The 21,259-nt window shown below is 35.7% G+C and overlaps 1 protein-coding gene across 2 annotated transcripts in view; it reads right to left on the reverse strand.

The window, feature by feature from the left end:
* Window positions 1-576: 576 nt before the first annotated feature.
* Window positions 577-21,259, reverse strand: part of itpr2 (inositol 1,4,5-trisphosphate receptor, type 2) — a 100,221-nt gene continuing 79,538 nt past the window's right edge. For both annotated transcript variants that reach the window (XM_079873643.1, XM_079873644.1), the window contains 10 exons: window positions 21,124-21,249; window positions 20,081-20,256; window positions 18,694-18,858; window positions 17,642-17,825; window positions 15,588-15,662; window positions 13,952-14,082; window positions 13,434-13,599; window positions 12,017-12,177; window positions 3,355-3,516; window positions 577-1,347 (listed from right to left, as the gene is read on the reverse strand). In XM_079873643.1, coding sequence (XP_079729769.1) covers window positions 1,264-1,347; window positions 3,355-3,516; window positions 12,017-12,177; window positions 13,434-13,599; window positions 13,952-14,082; window positions 15,588-15,662; window positions 17,642-17,825; window positions 18,694-18,858; window positions 20,081-20,256; window positions 21,124-21,249 — 1,430 coding nt within the window. In that variant the 3' untranslated portion in view covers window positions 577-1,263. The remainder of the gene's footprint in view (window positions 1,348-3,354; window positions 3,517-12,016; window positions 12,178-13,433; window positions 13,600-13,951; window positions 14,083-15,587; window positions 15,663-17,641; window positions 17,826-18,693; window positions 18,859-20,080; window positions 20,257-21,123; window positions 21,250-21,259) is intronic.

The following is a 21,259-nucleotide window of genomic DNA, read 5'->3' on the forward strand; positions in this document are numbered from 1 at the left end:
TTTGTGGCACTTGCTATGAGAACACAAATAAATTGAGGACATGAGCAGAGTTGGACAGTAACAAAGTACATTTACTTGAGTACTGTACTTAAGTACACTTTTTGAGTATCTGTACTTTACGTGAGTATTATTTTTTTTGGAAACTTTTTACTTCAACTTCACTACATTTGAAACTTCACTACTTTTTACTCCACTACAATTCTGTCAAGGTCCTTGAGTAGAAAGTAGTAACGTCAGTCAGGGGATGATTTTGGTTGCAGGGGTTGCATTTTAGTTGGAAAATAAAGTCGGGTTGACGTCAGATTGACGTCAACATCCAACGTCGGACAGACTGATGTTGGATTTTTTTTTTACCTTGTAGGATGTTACAACAGGGTCCCACATGAGTCAAACGGTTAAATGGTCCTAAAAAAAAATACTCATAAATGACTGCCAATAAAATTAATGGGAAATGGGTGGATTAACTCCAAACCTTAATCTTGAGTTTCTAAAAGGTTTAAAGAATAGACTAGAGAATCACATGAGTTTAACTTTGGGTCACAGTCATTCTGCACAACATCCAGTCAAACTAAGCATTGTAATACCAAATATAAATTCTTTATTATTTTCTGTACAACTGTATATAAGGCAAGCACAAACATGCTAGTCACATGTCTGACATAAAAATACACAATAAAAGTCATTAAGAGTTAAGACTAGCTTTTAGGTCTTTGTAGAAGGTGATGCAAACACATTCCAACGGTCACATGATTGTCTGGTTATGAGATAACAATGTTTCCAGTCTTCTATCTTTCATTAAAGTAATTGTGAATTATAAAAAAACTATGAAACTCTCTAAAGGCACTTTATCTCTCCAGTTATTCCAGCACTGATTAAAGTCCACTTTGAGTTACAGCAATACTTATGGACAGGACAATTAAAATGTGAGGGAGTTAATACTTGACCCTTGATAGAAAAAAAAATAAAAAAAAATTCAGACAGCCGAGTCCTCTGGGAGAAAATGGAAATTCCCTCATGAGCCCAGGGTTTGTGATATTCCGAATAAAAACACTCTGTGCATTAACAAACGTCTTCCATCTATAAGATTTAAACGAGGAAACACTTATGAAATGACACTCAAGTCTGTAGTCATTTCTATTCATCTAACTGGACAACTGTCATGTCATGATGTAAAGTGTGATATCACCATGAGTGTATTGTTGTTCATGGTGTGAACATCAGCATCTGTGTGTGAGTGTGTGTGAAGAGGTGATAAGTTCATCCTCAGTGTGGAGGGGGGATTTGATGGTTTATTTGTGATGGTCCAAGAAAGCCCTGTCTCTGTTTGTTCTTCCTTTGCTCCGTCATCTGTACATGTGGATAAAGACACACACAAAACAGGTTAACTGTAACTTCCCATACTCTACAGTAAAAAACTGTATAGATCTAATGAGACGTTTCATGTACAGTGTTAAAGAACATGTCATCTTATAATTTACAGTGAAAAAACTGAATTCTCTGTGTAACGGCTCACAATTGATGTGTTTTCATTGAAACAAGTTTCGTCTTTGTTTTTTACTTATCAGTAAAGTAAAGTTTAATGTTTTTGAAAGAAGTCTCTTATGCTCATCAAGCCTGCAGTTAAAAAAAAAAAAAACAGAAAAAACCCCCCAGTAATATTATGAAATATTATTACAATTTAAAATAATGGTTCTCTTTTTTAATATACTTTAAAATGTAAAATTTTTTTGTGATGCAAAGCTGAATTTTCATCAGCAAGTACTCCAGTCTTTGGTGTCTTATGATCCTTCAGAAATCATTCTAATATGCTGATTTATGATCAATGTTGGAAACAGATGTGCTGCTTAATATTTTTTTTATAACCTGAGATACTTTTTTCAGGATTATTTGATGAATAAAAAGTTAAAAAGAACTGTATTTATTTAGAATAGAAATCTTTTGTAACAATATACACTACCGTTCAAAAGTTTGGGAACAATAACTTTTTTTTTTTTAAAGAAATTAGTACTTTAATTCAACAAGGATGCGTTAAATTGATAAAAGGTGATGGTAACGATTTATATTGTTAGAAATGTTTTTATTTTGAATAAATGCTGTTTTTATGAATAAATGCTGTTAACGTTTTACTCATCAATGAATCCTGAAAAAAGTATTCCAAAAAAATATATTAAACAGCACAACTGTTTCCATCATTGATAATAACTGAGTATCAAATCATCATATTAGAATGATTTCTGAAGGATCATAAGACACCAAAGACTGGAGTACTTGCTGATGAAAATTCAGCTTTGCATCACAAAAATAAATTACATTTTAAAGTATATTAAAAAAGAGAACCATTATTTTAAATTGTAATAATATTTCATAATATTACTGTTTTTTTTTTTTTTTTTTAACTGCAGGCTTGATGAGCATAAGAGACTTCTTTCAAAAACATTAAAAATAGTAATGTTTCCAAACTTTTGACTGGTACTGTATATATATATGTATATATATATATATATATATATATATATATATAAAACAAATATCTCCTCCGGACATCACCTTTGGTCACTACTGTACCTTTTTTCGTGGGTGTTCCAGACAAAAAAAAGGGAACTACTAAGTAAACAGGCCTAGCGAGAGAATGGAGGTGGAACACAGTGAGCTACACTAAATCAGAGAGAGCCTGTTTGTCTGAAAACATGACAAGTTGGGATTTGGCCTACTGTATCTGAGCTGGATCTCAGCCTAGCTGGAGCTGAGAGGTGAGGAGAATCTGTTTAATTAGGCCTGGCTGTCGGAGGAGAAATCACTTTAATAAGTTATTTAACATCTAGCACTGCCAGGAGAATTACAGTAAGCCCGCTCCTCGTGACCGTCAGGAATCAGAAGGATGTGAGGGGCACCGCGGTGTGGTTAAATGTTCTAGTTCGAATGTTTCTGGCCCACTGGTTTGGACCAGTGCCGATTCTCAATGACTGTGCAGTTCTTGTGCGTTTCTGCACATAACACAGTTCAACTCTGAAGTCTAAGGTCAAACCATGCAGACAAAAAAAAACTGAGCCATGGGGCAGCAATTTCTTTTCTAACGTCCCATTAAAACCTACAGTTCTCCCTCTCCCAGTGTCATGTGAATCGGTTAAACTGTTTGTGCGGAATCACATGTGGGCCAGGCAGGTGATGGCAGTGATCCGACACAGCGGAGCAAAGCCGGAACATCCACATCGCCCCGGGGCGCCGCCCCACCCCAGCTCTGACGCACTTCCACAGCAGGGCCTAATAGTAAACACTTCAGAGGCCCTGTGAGGAGAAAGAATGTTTTGCTCTGTGAAACCGGGCTGTCCCATTGGATGGCGTGCTGTATGTTACCTGTTCTTTAAGCTCAGAGAGCTGGCCAGACAGCTGAGACACGAGACAGACAGTGGTGTCCAATCTCTCGTGCAGCGATCGGATCTCGTTCTGTTCGCTATCTCCCTCCGAGCTCACCAGAGACATGGCCCGCATCCGGGGAAACCAGTCCAGATTCTTCTCCTGAAGGGAAGAGAGAGTTGTGAATGTTGTTTCCCAATGACTGTTTTGCAAAGAAACAGTTTTACACATTTACACTATCATTCGAAAACTCAGCAAGAGTTTTTTGGGTTCTTTAGAACCTTCTATACATAATAGAATTCAAAACAAAAAAGATCAATTTCCACAAAAATATTAAGCAGCACAACTGTTTTTAACATTGATGATAATAAGAAATGTTTCTTGAACACCAAATCAGTATATAAAAATGATTTCTGAAGGATCGTGTGACACTGAAAACTGGACGAATGGCTGCTGAAAATTCAGCTTTGCCACCACAGGAATAAATAACATTTTAAAATGTATTAAATATAGAAAATTCTTATTGAGCCCAAACATGGTGATTTACATGTTTAATAAATTTGTATAAATTTATAATTTATACATTTTTAGAAATTTATTATTTTCAAGAAAACAAATAGGAAAAAATACTTCTGCTGAAAAAGTGGCGTTGTATTGCGATATATGGACTAATGGCTTAAGTGCAGCTCTTTAAACAGTTAACAGACGTATTCAACAAATAAATAGGCTAAATAAGTACAAAACAATAATAGTTCTCACAAAAAACAGAGACTTAAGATAATAGATAATAACAGGAACACTGCACACAACAGGTCATTTGAAGAATGACAGTAATTATCTTCAAAATCATTGATGAATGCGGTGATTGTGTGGGATTAATGGCTGTAGAATTTAACAACTTCTTGGAGGATGTTTTACCCTGCTGACAGTCTCACACTCCATAGTGCAAGTATAGCAGTAGAGTTTTGTTGCATAACAGTAGCAGTTAAAGGTCTCAAAGACTGTAGTGCACTAAAGCACATCATGTTGTCACTCAGAAACTGCCTCTCTGGCAAATGGTGGGCCGCAAAAATAGGTCGCAAGTCTGTTCTAATAAGGTTGTGGGATAGAAACAATGCAAACTAAATATACACTACTGTTTAAAGGTTGGGGGTCAAAAGGACAATTTTCACCTGAGATTTGGAGCCAGATTACAGGGGGGTAAAAATACTTTATTGATAGGTCTGTATATCAGAGATAATGGGATTTCAATGTGGTTCCATGAGTAACTTGTTAAATTGGACAGATTTTAAGTGGTACAGCTGATACTTTTTGTATTTAAAGTATTAAAGATATCTGACTCTGAATATCATTTTTGATTCTTGTTCCTTCCTATGAAACTTTTCTTTTGAAATCTTTTTTTAAGGCTATATGGTTTAATCCCAGAGATATTGAGATGTCAATGTTAACATGTAGCTTCAGAATCTGTTAAAATGAACAAAATCCCTTCTTCCAAATATCCTTGAAACTAATTCAAATATAGATTCTTATAAATACACTTGAAGAACAATGTGTCTCAATTTGACCATTTCAGTGGATTTTTGGCACTGAGAGAGGTGTGTTATTTGCAATTGTTTTGATGGGGGAAAACAAGATACATTCCTAGTTTCAACATTATTTATTATTCAGGCATTTCCCTTTAAATGCAATAACTATCAGCTGTGTGCAAACTGCAAAGTGACTCACATTTGGTTTTTGTCCACTGAAAATGGGTAGAATTCAACAATTTAAACATGGAGCCACATTGAGATTCCCATATCTATTGGGATTGAACCATGTATTGCTGAAATGAAGACTTCAAAAGAAAAGTTTGTTAAGAACCAGAATCTAAAATCATATTGCAATATCTTACTTTACTAAAAGATATAATACTTTTTGAGTTACAGGCATGCAAACTTTGGAAAAACAATATCTATGGCACTCTGACAGGTATGTTCTATGCAACTGTTTTGATTGAAAAAAAAAAAAAATTAGTAGTTTCAATATTATTTGTTCTTCAGCTGTTCCTCTTTGAAAGAAAAAAAATATTAGCTGTATAAAAAAAGTGACCCATATTTGAATTTTGACCACCTAAAAACATGTACAACTTACTCAGAGTCATATTGACATCTAATATATCTGAAATTGCTCCATATAAGTCTTTAAAAATATGGATATCTATAGAAAAGTTTATAGAACAAAATGCAAAAGGATATGAAGTTATCTTACAGTTACAGGCATGCAAAATTTAGTAAAGAAGAGCTTTTTTCCATTTTTGTACTGTCACTGTTGGCAAATAATATCAACAAAGATTGCCAAAGTCAACAGATTTTACAAATAGACCAACCAATCTCTGTGTAAAAATAAAATAATGATGCTGCCATCTTTCTAAAGTCATTTTTACCCTTCTGTAATCTGGCTCCAAATCATTTTTGACCCCCCCTCTACAAAATAGTGGATTATTCAGTAAATATACACCCATAAAATTTTATATTTTGGCATTCATCACTATTTATGCTAGACTTTCTTTAGAAAAAATATTAACAAAATCAAACATTTTAGCTGGGAAAGTTTCTGAAATTTGGTTGATTTGACACGAAATGACCCAAAAGTCTTTAATATAATTTTTGTTCAATTTAATGCATCCTCGCTATTAAAACTTACAGACCCCAAACTTTTGAACGGTAGTGTACTAATACGCAATAACCTATTTAATCGTGCCAAGTTAGAACAGCGAAAAATCCAATTAAGAATGCAAACTCATCACTTGGTGTCAACATAGACAGGATGTCTGACATCATCCTAAAAACAAACCAAATTATGCAATGTAAAGGAATATAAGACCCTGACTAAATATGAAATGGTTTAGTGCTGTGAATCATAGCCTGACTACACTAGAACACGGACTTCCGAGTCAATCATCATGACCCCTCTCTGCTAGCAATTGCATGCTTATAAATATGAGCAAGTGTGCTAAAACTCCAACTCCAAAATCTAAAGCATATAGAGGTAGATCTAGACAACAAAGGCCTGGATGCAAAGATAACTTTAGAATCAGGAAGTAGTCACGCAAATCAACTGCAGCCAGTTATAAATGCTTTTTTGTGTTTTCGATAATAACAGTGAGTCATTATGTTTGTAAAGTGTGTGTGCCCACACAGTAGCTCACGTACAAGATATTTGTTTGTGTTCTACAAATTGTGTGTGCGAGCGCGTATGCGATTAATGTGCATGTATATGATTTGATCTAGTCTGGGGTGTGCGAGATAAGGAGGGGGGTAACAGTGCAGTCTCAGCACAGCAGTTATGTAAGGTGCTTTTCACAGTCAGCCTGACAGGAGAGCTGCAAGGTACACAGAGAGTTCCAGGATATGTTTAGAGGTGGGAAAAGACTGCCTTCCCTTACACAATTATGAAACAACACACACTCACGAGGAGACACACCCGGGCATGCGCACATTCGTACTCAAACGCAGTGCTTTTCTCCGCTATACAATAGGGAGTGAGGCTTTCCAAGAAAAACACAGTGAAAAAATCCGTTGCTCTTCTGAGAAACAGGCGCATGAACAAGGTCAAGCACTCTTTCAGATCAAAATTGGGACAAAGCACCTCTATCTCTCTGGAAAAGAGCAATCTTGTTTTGCAGAATGTTTCATTGGGATCTAAAACAGGAAAAAGGGGAAATTAGGATTAGGCATAAATTGCGGCTAATTGGTTCCAGAGAATGGTGCATTATGAACTCTATGAAAAACAAGGAATGAAGTGGGGAAACATAGGTTAAGTGAGGACGGATGAACAGAGACCAGATTGTGAGGGTCAAGTATCATGAAATGCCCCATATTTTTAGTAAAGATGCAACCTGAGGATATAAAGGGAGCGAAAAACCAAACATGAAAACAACATTGTTATGTCTGGCCAGCGGGGGAAACAAACAAACCAAATTGAAAGATAGAGTAGGGACAAAGTATCTTTCTCATGAAACCTGGACAACATTGAGCAATGGAGTTTAGTGAGGGTCACCAGGAGCCGGTTGCATGCTAAGACTAGTCTTACAAGTTAGACATCAAACTTTTTCTTCAGGACTGCACATAACTTTTTTTAAGTCAGGAATATAAAAACGTAGATTGGTCTAATACCGAAAAGTAAGACTGAATATCCCTAACTAATCGCTAGTTGTTTGTACTAGTTCTTAAGACACAGTCTTAACATAATGGCTATGTTCATGCAACTGGCCCCTGATCATAACTTATCATAAATTATCTATGATTAATTAACATTGAACATTCAATGATAAAGGCAATCCAGTTGCTTCATAAAGTACAGCTCAAAAGGTTGGGGACAGTAAGATTTTTGGTAACACTTTACAATTTGAGTGGAAGGAAAAACATGCCGTTTTCGTGCATGTATCTTTAAATGCAAATGAGCTGCTGCACTCCACCCAGCTTTCCAGAAGAGGGCGGAGCCTGTACAGCTCGAGCCTCGGGTCAGATAAACATCTGTTTAGTTTTGATTATCATCTCTATCGCGGGCCACGCTCACGTGACACTGGAGTTCTTCGTCATCATGGAAGTTTTTTATTTGCATGCATTTTACAGTCATATCAGTTTTGATTCTGGTTTTCTGAGCGCACACATCCGAAGCACGCGCACAGAAACTGGATGTCAGACAGCGTGTCATGTGAGTATTAAACTAAGTTCTCTTATTGAACTTAAACTGTCAAATAAACACAAGGTAATGTCTGTGTATTAAAGTGACAACAGCATAATATATAGTACCTACTGCCATATATGCTGTCAATATGAACCAAACAACAAAAGGAAAACAGAAGATCCCTCACAGCACTTGACCGAATGACCACATTAGCTTTAATAAGAATACATTTCTTACTTGAATGCTGCTGTTAAATGTTCTGGGCTGAGCTCATTAAGGGGAGGAGCTAAGCTAATAGGACATATTCCGTCGCCAGTCGTGGGCGGGGACTGTTCCAGTGGGATGTCAACATTGGAGTATATTCCTGATCAGCTCATTTTGAGACACGGTTTAAGATTTATGGAGAAAATAACAAATGGAGTGGATGGATTTTTACCACGATAGGGTGGTTGTGTACACACACTGCAGACACAATATGTTCAGAAACGTGAATTTTGCATGACAGGTCCCCTTTAAGAAATGAATACTTTTCTTCAGCAAGGGTACATTAAATTAATCAAAAAGACGTTTACAATCTTAATTTTTTTTTTTTTTATGTAAGCAGCACAACTGTTTTTAACACTGATAATAATGAGAAATGTTTCTTGAGCAGCAAATCAGCATATTAGAATGATTTCTGAAGGATCGTGTGACACTGAAGACTGGAGAAATGGCTGCTGAAAATTCAGATTTACCATCACAGGAATAAATTAAAATATATTAGAAAACAAATACTACAAATTGTAAAAAAAAACTAAAAAAAAATACTTCACAAGCTTAGTTTCTACTGTCAGATAAATGCAGGCTTGGTGAGAATTAGAGACTTCCTTCAAAAACAAATCTTACAGACCCCAAACAAACAACCAAATCAAGCCAAATCAACCTGCAAATGGATTACTTCTCATTGGCTTATCATTAAGGTATATAGAAGAAAGCATTTTAACATCAAAGCGCATGGCAGCTAACACCTCACAAACGTACATATACGCTTTGGCACAAGCACACTGCTGCAGACTAGTGTGTGGGAAAGGTGTTTCGACTGTCATTAAAGTGCCATTAAACTTCTTTTCCCATCTGACAGACTGCATAATCGTTCGATCACGTGTCCTCGTCTCTCATCATCATAAAGATGCTGTTTTGCAATGGAAAGGCAGTTTCAGAGCGCTGCCATCGACTCGGCTCTGGAAATAGCAGCATGATTGCAATAATCAGTTTGATTAGTATGGCCAGCCGCTGCGCACGCACTCCTGCAGTCATCTGTTCACACACACACACACACACACACACACACACACACACACACACACACACACACACACACACACACGCATCCTGAGACGCCCAGCTGGGAGAAACGGATACAACGGTGAATGCGTGACCTTTGAACTTGCATTGATCACAAGTCTAGAGGCCGAAGAGTTTTTTTTTTTTCTCGTTCCTGCCGACAGTGCATGACGACCGTGTTGCCAAGGAGACGCCTGACTCACTGTGTGATAATGAGTGGCGTGGCAGGTGTGTGTGTGTGTGTGGGACACAGGAGAGCACGTGTGAAGATAGGCTGAGCTAATAGCAGGCCACTTGAGATGGGTTACATAATGCTGTGACTGCTGCAGTACCTGCTCACACTCTTTTTCCAGCAGCCTGTGAGTGATAATCTCACAAACTCACAAACACACACACACACTTCAATGTAAACCTGCAGTTGAAACTGCTGTGCTCAAAAAGTGTCAGTGCCAGGCTGTAGTGTTTTTGCATTCAGTTACTGTTTCCTAACCCATCCTTACACGAGACAGAACAACACTGATGAAACTAAACAAACTTGTCTCCCTTAGTTATGCATCGCCCATGTCTCAACTCTCCCATCACAGCTTTAATAAGGGCCCTTGTGTTTGTAGCAACACACAGTAATTAGTTAATGTAGTACTATACTGTAGAACTCAGTGTGTCATCAGCAGGACTTCATGGATTCTGAGCATGCAGTATCCAGCAGAAAAGCTCTGTAGATTTCCACTGAACCCAAACATTCAGTCTACTAATATGCCATTTTATTGGCCAGGCTGATAAACTGACCAACCTTTGGCCATTTTCAGATTATCAGCATCTGCCGCTAATGCCTAGCTGATTAACAGTGTTTGCACTCCTTTCTGTCAGAACCAAGATCTACACATAATTTTTTTTTACATTTATATACACTACCGAAAAAGTCTGGGGTCAGTTAGATTTAAAAGAAAAAATATATATACTTTTAATCAGCAAGGATGCATTAAACTGATCAAAAGAGTCAAGACATGTATAGTGTTACAAAAATGTCTATTAATCAAAGAAGCCTGAAAAATAAAGAAAAGCATCACGGTTTCCATAAAAAGCTAACTGTTTTCAACATTGATGTTTCTTGAGCACCAAATCGGCATATTAGAATGATTTCTAAAGAATCATGTGATGCTGAAAAGGAAAAAAGGTCCCACTTTATATTAAGTGGCGTTAAGTACTATGTACTTACAACAAGTACATTGTACTTATTTTTTGATGTGTTCATGTTGTATTGTAAAACACTTTTGCTGCTATTGAGGTGTGATACGGGTAAGGTTAGGGACAGGTGTGGTGGATTGGGTAGGTTTAAGGTGTAAGGGAAGGGTCAACTGTGTAATTACAAATGTAATTACATAAATTAATTACAGCTGTAATTACATGCAGGAATTTTTTAAATGTAAGTACAATGTAAAAACATGTAGTTACACAATAAGTACATTGTATCAAATTATTAATTTCAATGTAAGTACATAGTACTTAAAGCCACTTAATATAAAGTGGGACCGGAAAAAATTACATTTTAAAATATAGATTTTAAAATAATAATCAGTTGTTTTAAATAGTAATAATATTTCACAGTATTACAGTTTTTACTGTATTTTTGATCAAATAAATGCAGCCTTGGTGAGCTATATAACAAATTTCTCCGACCCCAAACTTTTGAATGGTAGTGTATATTAGAACACATGAACTCACATTCAAGAATTACTGTATGTATAGTAACCAAAAATGGTAAACAAATCAATCATGTTATATACTCTTCAGAGCTCACGCACACTCTTCATGTCCTGGAATGCTTTTTAAACGGCTGTGAACGGGATTCCCTGCAAATGTATTCCAGCAAAACCTGTTCCAACTTCTCCATTTAAAAAAATATTGAATTATAATTAATTTTCATAAAAATATGCGCAAGTAGGCATCATTTTTAATTGTCTTGAATTGTAAAACCCATATTAATGGACTGCTGTAACTGTAAATTTACCCTTTAATAAACTTTTCTGAATTTTGCAAACTACCAATGGTGCAGAAAATATGAAATTGCCATATAACACCACAGAGATCGTTCTCCTACCCTCCACGATAAACATTAGTCCCACTCAGCCCATTATTATAGAGAAAAAGCAGTCTTAACGAAGGCTTTAATTACTACACTACTTTCAGTATTCTCTGTGAGATACCAGGAGCAAGAGAAGGTCACACACACACAAATATAAACAAACAAATTAGAACACACACACGCATCAAAAGACATTAGGAATGCCATCAAGGGAGTCTTTCTCTTATTTTAAGGAAGTTCACGGTCTCCTTTAGCTGGCGTCAACTGAAAACAGTGCACAGAGATATAAACACACACACACACACACAGTGTTTTCATGTTTTATGGGGACTTTCCATAGACATAATGATTTTTATACTGAACAATCTGTCTTATATCCCCACACTAACCCTTCCCCTAAACCTATCCATCACAGAAAATTTTATGCAATTTTACATTTTCAGAAACATCACTTTTTATATATCACTGAGTTATAAGCTGTTTTCCTAGTGGGGACAAAAAAATCCAATAAAGTTTGACAGACACAAAGTGTCCAAATACATTTTAGGGGTCACTGTATCATGGTACCAACTGTGCCAGAGGACTAACCTTAATCATTTGGGCCACGTAGCTCTCGGGCCCTGTGTACTCGGTGGGGTCCTTCACCTTCACCAAGACCAGGAAGTACAAATAGTGCCACATGCTGTGCTCCGACTTGATGTGCTCCTCAAACGACACGGTCTTGTTATCAAACTTGTCTCTCTCAAGTCCTGAAGATGAGCAGATAATAAGATAATGATTCTTCAAAGAAAAGCCATTCTGTCAGTCAAAATCATTTGTTTATTCATGGTATTCCACTGTTTATAGTCACTATAAAACTTTCCCCCACATCTGTTCTTCTCTACCATGGTCTTCTTCATTGGAGTAAATGTCACCATGATCATAGTTGAATCCATCAAATAAAAAGGCCTGTCACAGACCTCATATAAAAATTCAAAGGCAGTCAGAGTAACAGAATGTGACAGGGCATGACATCTGCTTACAGCCGCACCACTGGCTAGTTCCAAGCCATTCGAAGATGTTTCGCTGGTGTGCAGATGTTGAAAATACCTGCGTTTAAAGCTATGATATTCTACACATTTGTAGCATTTTATTTTTTGCATTAAAATAGGCAACAAATGTTTTACTTGACAATTCTCAGCCCTCTCTAAGAAATTTTGCAACTGTACCTTTAAAGTAACTTTTGCATGTGGAATAGACTGAAATCTTAAAGAGGTCATATTATGCCCTTTTACAAAGTCTTGATTTTGTTTTTGGAGTCTACAATAATAGGTTTTCATGCTTGAATGTTCAAAAAACATTATTTGTCACATATTCTACATTGTTGCCTTCTTTCCAGTCTTTTAGTAACTGTTTTGTTCCCGTCTCTTATAAAGACCTTCCTTCTGAAAAGCACAGTGTGCTCTGATTGGTCTGCTGGACCAGTGTGTTGTGATTGGCCAATTACTTAAGAGTGTGTTTCTTAAATGTCACGCCTCTTACCATAACTGCAAGTTTCAATACACTAATAATGTAACTCAATTAGGCCTCGCACCTGTTTGTTTTTGTGTGTGTATGCCTTCGGCGGGAATTATTTAAATGTGGTATACTGTGACGAATACGTTCCTGGAAGATTTGATGTCCCTTTGAATTGGACTTTGTGCTTTGTAGGTTTGTAGACCTTTTTCATGCTCAAACAGCAACATTACACACTAAAGAAAGTTGAAAATGTAAAGAAAAAGCATAATGGGTCCTCTTTAAGCTCCATCATACCACTTTGAGGTATGAAGAACAATTCATATCAATTTTACTGAAAGATCCAGTGATTTTGTGAAAAGACAAATATTTTCACGTTTTTAATGAACACATGAACCCAGCTATTCATTTTCATTTTAGTTCAGAAATTCTACAAAATATAGAAACAAACACTGTTATGATTAGCTAACCTCCTGTTTTTCATAATATGTTCCCTTTAAGAAAGACATACCACAAATGAAGCAGGTGGTCTTCAGAATTTCTTCCTTTCTCTGTTTCTCACTCCTCAGGTCAGCGAAGGTGTCGATGATCACACCAAAGATGAGGTTCAATACAATGATGATGACAATGAAGAAGAACAAGAGGTCGAACACGACACGTGCCGGGAACATGGGCTCCTGAGGAGCAACAGCGAGGGGGTTATAAATTAAGATTTTACTTGAGATATTTCGGCTGTAAAAGTGAAATATTGCAAAATAAGACCTAAATTCAGTTTTTTTAAATCAAATTATTGATCAGCAGTTTTCAATCATCCACAAAAAAGACCCTTTGAAGCAGCCATAACTGATTTTGCAACGCTTCAAAGAATATAGACAGACGCTCAGAGAGAGTGTAAACGAATGCAGGGGTCTGTAAAAGCATGATGTACAGATGTCTGGATGGATTATACTGACAGTATTAGTGACGCCACGAAGGATTTATTGGCGTATCTCATGTCTGAATGTGTTGCATTGATGATATTCTGTTCACCTCTTTGGAGAGCTTGCGCAGAACATCTGCGATTCCTCCCCCGTTTCTCAGCCCATGGTTCAGAACCGTAATGATGCACATCAGCAGGGTGTCACACACCCGTTCTGTATCATCTTCATCCGTTACTTCCACTGGGACGAACACACACACAAATATACAGACATAGATAACATAACAGTTTTAAACATTTGTAACTATATATTCAAGAATATATATATATTATTCTTTTTTTCTACTTATCTATTCAGAAATAATTATTATATATTCAGAATTTTTACTTATTTATACATTTAATATTTTAAGTACGTCTGCAGGTTCATAAATATTTATTCAGGTTTATAACTATATATTCAGGATTTTTACTTACATTTTTATTTATATATTTAGACTTATAATTATGTATTCAGATTAATTACTCATTTAAAGATCTATTTCTTGAAATATTTACATTTTAAATTATGCATTTACATTTTTTTAATTATACAATTTTTATTTTTTTATACATTTTTAGAATTATTCATATTAATAAATAATAATAATACAATCAATCAATCAATCATTCCATTTATTCATCTATCCATCACATGCAAATAACGGATTTGTACTAGTGGTCTCAGACTTTTGGACCCCACTGTAATGTATATACACAGTTTGAGAAGGCCATTAGGCTTTTAAAAGAAATTGTGCAGGAGCAGAGACTAAGAAAAGACACATCAACAAAGTAAGAAAGACAGGAAGATTGAAGAAATGAGCATGGAAAGGTAAGTAAGGAATACATGAGGGACACAGAGAGAGATGGGAGACAGTGAGGGAGAGGTCAAAGAAAGAAAGAGGGTGAGCGTGTGAGAGAAAGAGTGCGCACGTGTTGATATCTAGAAGCACAGGTGATCTTTAAAGACTCCCAGGGCAAAGCAGAACAAAGCAGCACATGAGTCATCTCCTCAACACACACACACACTCTCTCTCTCTCTCTCTCTCATGGGTCATTTCAGCACCTTAACCTCTATAATAAATACACACGACCAGCCTTTCACAAACATACACTTCAAAAAACCATAAACACACACGCACACACAAATCACACGACATGCCACCAGTAACGCATTTTATGCTAGAACATTCAGCTGAAGGGTGAGACGGAGGTTAAATCAAAAGAGAAACTGCAGTGCTGCACAGTAAATGCTGAATTATTCTTGATGTCGTTCTCAATGCGACATTCAAACTACACAAATAAATCCATGAGTCCAGGATTTTACAGTTTAACAATACACATGCACAGCTGTACAATGGAAGTCCCATTTGATGGGACATCAATATCGCAAACTGTGGTTCTAAAAAGTATCATTTAAGTAACACCTAAATCACTTTTAAAAATGCATGAATGTCATTACATTAGCCAAAAAATATACCAGATCAAGTGGCATCTGCAAAAATATGTTATCATTTAAAAGCTTCTATTTGTGAAATGTTTTGCCTGAAAACCGTGCTTGTGCGCCATTTCTTGAACTAAATGCCACTTGGTTTGACATTTTGCTGTCTATTTCAAGGACATTCATACATTTTAAGTGTGGCCTGACTGTCCAGAAAGTCTTTGGGGGGCGTTGCCACTGTAAAAACAAATACAGAGGTGACTTACCGTGGTGAGAACTAAAGGCGGAGTTGGAACAGGACTCACTCAGACAGCTCATAGACTCCTTCACATTTGGCCTCTCTAAAAAACAAACCAAACAAATATTGAGTTTTTTTGGTAAAAACATTCAAATCTGCATTCATAGCATGCGTTTGTGATCGATTAATCGCATCTAACATGAAAGTTTTTGTTTACATAATATATGTGTGTGCATATTTTATTTATATATTATATATATATATATATGTCTGTGTGTGTATACTGTTTATACAAACACATATTTATACATATATACAGTATATATACACAGACACGTACACACACACAGACAGACCTACATATACATATATACAAACATATACAGTACTGTGCAAAAGTCTTAGGCATGTTAATATCCCCACCCCAAAAATGTCCCCAAAAATGGTTGTAAGTCAGTTATTTATATCTTTTGCTGTAGTGTGTCAGTAGCAACTATCAGTTTACATTTCCAAACATTCTTTTTGCCATTAATTGTAATAATCCAGTGAGATTTCTGTATGCACAAGGAGTCTGACAGCAGCCGGTATGATCTGATCTCACCATCATCGAGTCCGTCTGTGATTACATGAAGAAACAGAAAAAACTGAGACAGACTAAATCCAGAAGAACTGCGGGAACATCTCCGAGATGCTTGAAGAAACCTTCCTGCAAAGCTACAGTACTGTGAAAAGTACTGGCACTTGTGTTAAAATGCTGTAAAGTGAGAATGCTTTCAAAAATAAAATCACAAATTGAATTTATTTATGATTTAACTTCTATTAACTAATTCAAATCAATATATGGTGTAACGACCCTTTGCGTTTAAAACGGCTTTTGTCCAGGTACACTTGCGCATAGTTTTTCAGGTAGCTTTGCAGGAAGGTTTCTTCAAGCATCTCGGAGATGTTCCCGCAGTTCTTCTGGATTTAGTCTGTCTCAGTTTTTTCTGTTTCTTCATGTAATCACAGACGGACTCGATGATGGTGAAATCAGATCATACCGGCTGTTGTCAGACTCCTTGTGCATACTGAAATCTCACTGGATTATTACAATTAATGGCAAAAAGAATGTTTGGAAATGTAAACTGATATTTCCTACTGACACACTACAGCAAAAGATATAAATAACTGACTTAAAACCATTTCTGGGGACATTTTTGGGGTGGGGATACATATACATATATATACATATACATATACATATATATATATATATATATATATATATATATATATATATATATATATATATATATATATATATATATATATATATATATATATATATATATATATATATATATATATATATATATATATATACATACACACACACACACACACACACACACACACACACACATATATATATATATATATATATATATATATATATATATATATATATATATATATATACTGTATATATATATATATAAATATAAATATAATAATATATACACACACACATATATTATGTAAACAAAAACTTTTATGTTAGATGCGATTAAATCAATTTGACAGCACTAGTTTTTTTCACAATAGAAAAGCTTTATTAAATCATGTTTGTTGTGTTCCAGTGTATGCGTGTCCCTTTCCTGTCCCCAGTGCTTGTGCAGTGCTGCAGTGCACAGAGGAAGTGATTATATAAGGGAGTGTGGCCACTGCTGGGTTATGCAACAGGTGCCATGTGCTAGCAGGTCCTCTCCCATCTCAACAACGCTACATGGCCATGTGTTCATATAAACACACATACACGGAATATCTTCACCGTCACGCATCCACATGTACATACTGAATTCATCGCAGATGTGCTACTCTTACTAAAAGAGACATTTTACTGCCATTCATACTAAGTCATTTACATATACGATACGCAGGGTTGCACATTAGCATATGATAATGACTTCATCCATACAGAACATTTGGGAAATATGAAATGAAAGACCAAAACAACAAGTTCTATGCAATGTGCAGCTGGAAAGATAGGAGGCCATTACAGCAAAGAGCGTGACAGGGACATCATGTACACTTCATGCTTACTTAAAGAAGGGAGGCGGTCTATTTCCATAAGGAAGTCATCTTTAAAGAAGAGGAAGGCCACAATGGAAAAGAGGTAGACCAGGATGATAGCCAGAACAGCTGTGAGGAAGATGGAGCGGCCGTTCTTTGTCACACTTCTCATCACGTTTAGGAGCGTTTCCTCTCTACGCACAAGATCAAACAACTAGAGAAGGAAAGAAAGAGGAATATTATAAAAACATGTTTCAAAAATAAATAATTTTAAATATTTAAATTATCATTGTTCTAAAGTCAAAATAAATTATTACATTTGCATTAAATTGATCAAAATTGACAATATTTTGTAGCAATGTAAAATAATTTATTATTTAAAACGCTGTTCTTTTGAACTTTCTAATCAAAGAATCCTGAAAAAAAGATATCACGGTTTCCACAAAAATATTAAACAGCACAACTGTTAATAATGATAATAATTGCATTAGCACCAAATCAGCATATTAAAATGATTTCGGAAGGATCATGTGACACTAAAGACTGGGGTAATGATACTGACCATTTGCTTTGCCATCACAGGAATAATTTACATTTTAAAATATATTAAAAAAAGAAAACGTTTATTTCAAATTGTAATATTTCACAATATTACTGATTTTACTGTATTTTTGATCAAATAAATGCAGCCTTAGTGAGCATAAGAAACCTTTATAAACATTAAATAAAATCTGTGTATACAAAAACATTTGTTTTTTTATTTCTTACTGTTAAAACTAGCACTGTCAATAGAATACAATTAATTGTAACTAATCTCATAATTTCTGTCCAGTTTTTAGAAGCCAGAAAGAAACTGTAATAGTAAAAAAAAATCAGTAAATGTGTTAAATGATTATATTATCTATTTAATTAATATCCTAAGCTAACAACTTTGACAGCCATAGAAATACATTGAGATTTTTTTCTCTCAAAGGAAGCATCCCTGGACCCCACTTTAAAAACAATACAAAAAACAAAACAGAATTAAATCATTAATTTCATTTATAAAAAAAAATTATATTGCAAAAAGTGTGAAATCGTACCAGGATACTGTAGAAGAACTCATGCACGAACAGACCCAGCATGCACACGATGACGTAACCGACGTGCAGAAGGAAGAAGATGTCCATGATAACTGCTTTGTACCCTCGTGTGAACGTGCCCTGGTTCCCCACAAAACTAACCAGGAACACGATTTTATTCAGCAGCTGTGAGAAGACATTAGAAGATAATGCTACCCGACAGCAATAGATCCTTACAATCATATTAAAACATCCTTCAATACAAACACCTTTCACACATAGCAAAGAAAAAACAACGATAAATGCAAATAATATAATGCACCTAAACCATATAAATCATGCATAGTTGGGGAAAAATAGGCTTTTAATTAAATATCTTTTAAATGATAGGAAAATATTTCCATATCCTTTGTTGTTATCCTCAAAGTAAGTAAATATGGGCCTGTTTATACCTGGTCATGAGTTTTTTTCCTGATCAGATAGCTATCCAAGATATCCAGATAGCATGAGGAGACCAGTTGTTAATGCCCTCTGAAATGCTTTTGAGATCACTCAAACCACTTCAGGAGGTGGTATGAGACTCATTCCAGACAAAACTGGACAAGTGTAAATGGATCTGGCTATTGGGAGGCACATATGTAAATTGTACTCCTCCCAATTTTTTTTTTAAATAAACGTGTGAGCGTGTTATAGGCTACAGTCAATCTGATCAGTAAACATGCATGAAGTGACTAGGTGTAAACAGGCCTTAAGCCTTGAATTTAGAGCAAATTCATGTGTCACTTAGAAAGCTAGTACTTACTCAAAACCATGAGCAAGGTGAAAGAAAATATATACGGTCTGCACTTGCAGCGAGGATAAACATGGTTTGTGGCGACTACTAGGAAGATGTGGCGAGTGGCATCTAGTATCCCAGACTTCTAGAATCTGTTTCAGCACATGTCTCTGTTGGTCCTTCATGTGGTGCCATAATGGCTGAGGAGACGCCAGCTTAAACAGACGCAAACAGACTGACACAACAGAGGGACGTGTCAGCAGTTTGAAGGCTGGAGCTCCATTTGGCTGAGAGGGAGGCATGAAATCACTCTCATTTTTTATCTGAACGCACATCAAGCACATCAGCCGCTTCTGTCATCATACATGTAACTGACACTGATTCAAAATGGCAACGCTAGATCCTCTGCTGACATCTTTCATATTTAGCCAGATATCGAGCGGCTTTTTGTAATTAATAGGTATTAACGATTAATCAGCGGACATGAGGTGTTAGTGGATGGTCTATTTTAATAGAAGTTCGGTTGGTTTATAAATGAAAAAAAAACAACACTTTGACACTTAATCAGTTCACGGACGCTGAATACTGACGGGCTAAATGAAGCGTGAATGGTTTGTAATGAATTTGCCTTACGTTGGCGGCCCCCAGAAGCAGCAGTGTGGGTCCTAAGCCCAGCGTGTATATAGAGCGGAAGATGACGGTGACCAGGAACGCCAGGATACCTCCACGCCGTGGAAGAACAAACAATGTGAAGGTGCTCACGACCACTGCCACCCAAAGCAATACCGACAAGAATGGAGGCAAGATACCTAAAAGACAAAACAATGAACTGCATGAAGATAAAATAATATCATTATGATGTAATGACCCTTAGAATTTGTAAAAATTAAAATAAACTGATTTCAGTGTTTTCCATTTCAATTTTTCTGGATCCCATTTTAATGGTTAAAAGAATAATTTAATAATTTATTAAAATTTTAACAACAAGAATGCCATTTGAAATGTGCTGTATTTTTTCAGAAATTCTATTTAAACATTTTCTGGATTTTTCTTTTTTTATGATTTACTACAAATGTATTATCAAAAACTGCAGTCATCAAAGTAACCTTTTTTGCAAACAAAGTGCTGCACAACAGAGGTTTGCAATTAAAGAGGTTTCATTTAAAACATGGATGAAAAACAGTGATATACTTTTAAAATAATGTTTTGAAAACTTTTTTTTTTATTATTATTATTGTAATTACGTAGTACTTTAAGAAGTACATTATACTGTACAATATATAATTCTGTCATAATTTGTTCAAGTTAAACCAAAACTTTATTTTAGCAGTTTGTATAAAGAGCTTAGTTTTTATTAAATGAAAAGGTGAAATGCTGGATTAAGTGACTCTCAAAGCAGCTCTAGAGAAGTTTATATGAAACACTACGTTGTGTATTTACTAATTCACACAGAACATGCAAACTACATATCTAAATGTAATATTCACAGACACTAGTCCATATACGATTTAATGTGCACTTTTGATTTATTCATCCAATTTTTGCTAAATTCAGTGACATTCCATGTTATACAGTCAATTGCATTTTTATGAATAGATTCCGTTTGTGTTTCGTGCCACGGAAATCATAGGGCCATAATTACGCAACTTTTTAGATATCAAGAATCAAAGCCGTACCTTCATCTCCATCATCTCCAAATGGGTAGAAAAGAGCCACAGCCAAGTTGATTAACACAGCCAAGTTAAAGGAGATACTACCCCATAGAGATATATGTTTTGACACCCAGAAAAGTGGTGCATTATCTGCAAACAC

The sequence above is a fragment of the Squalius cephalus genome, assembly GCF_949319135.1.
Source record: "Squalius cephalus genome assembly, chromosome: 6".
NCBI classification, from domain to species: Eukaryota; Metazoa; Chordata; class Actinopteri; order Cypriniformes; family Leuciscidae; genus Squalius; species Squalius cephalus.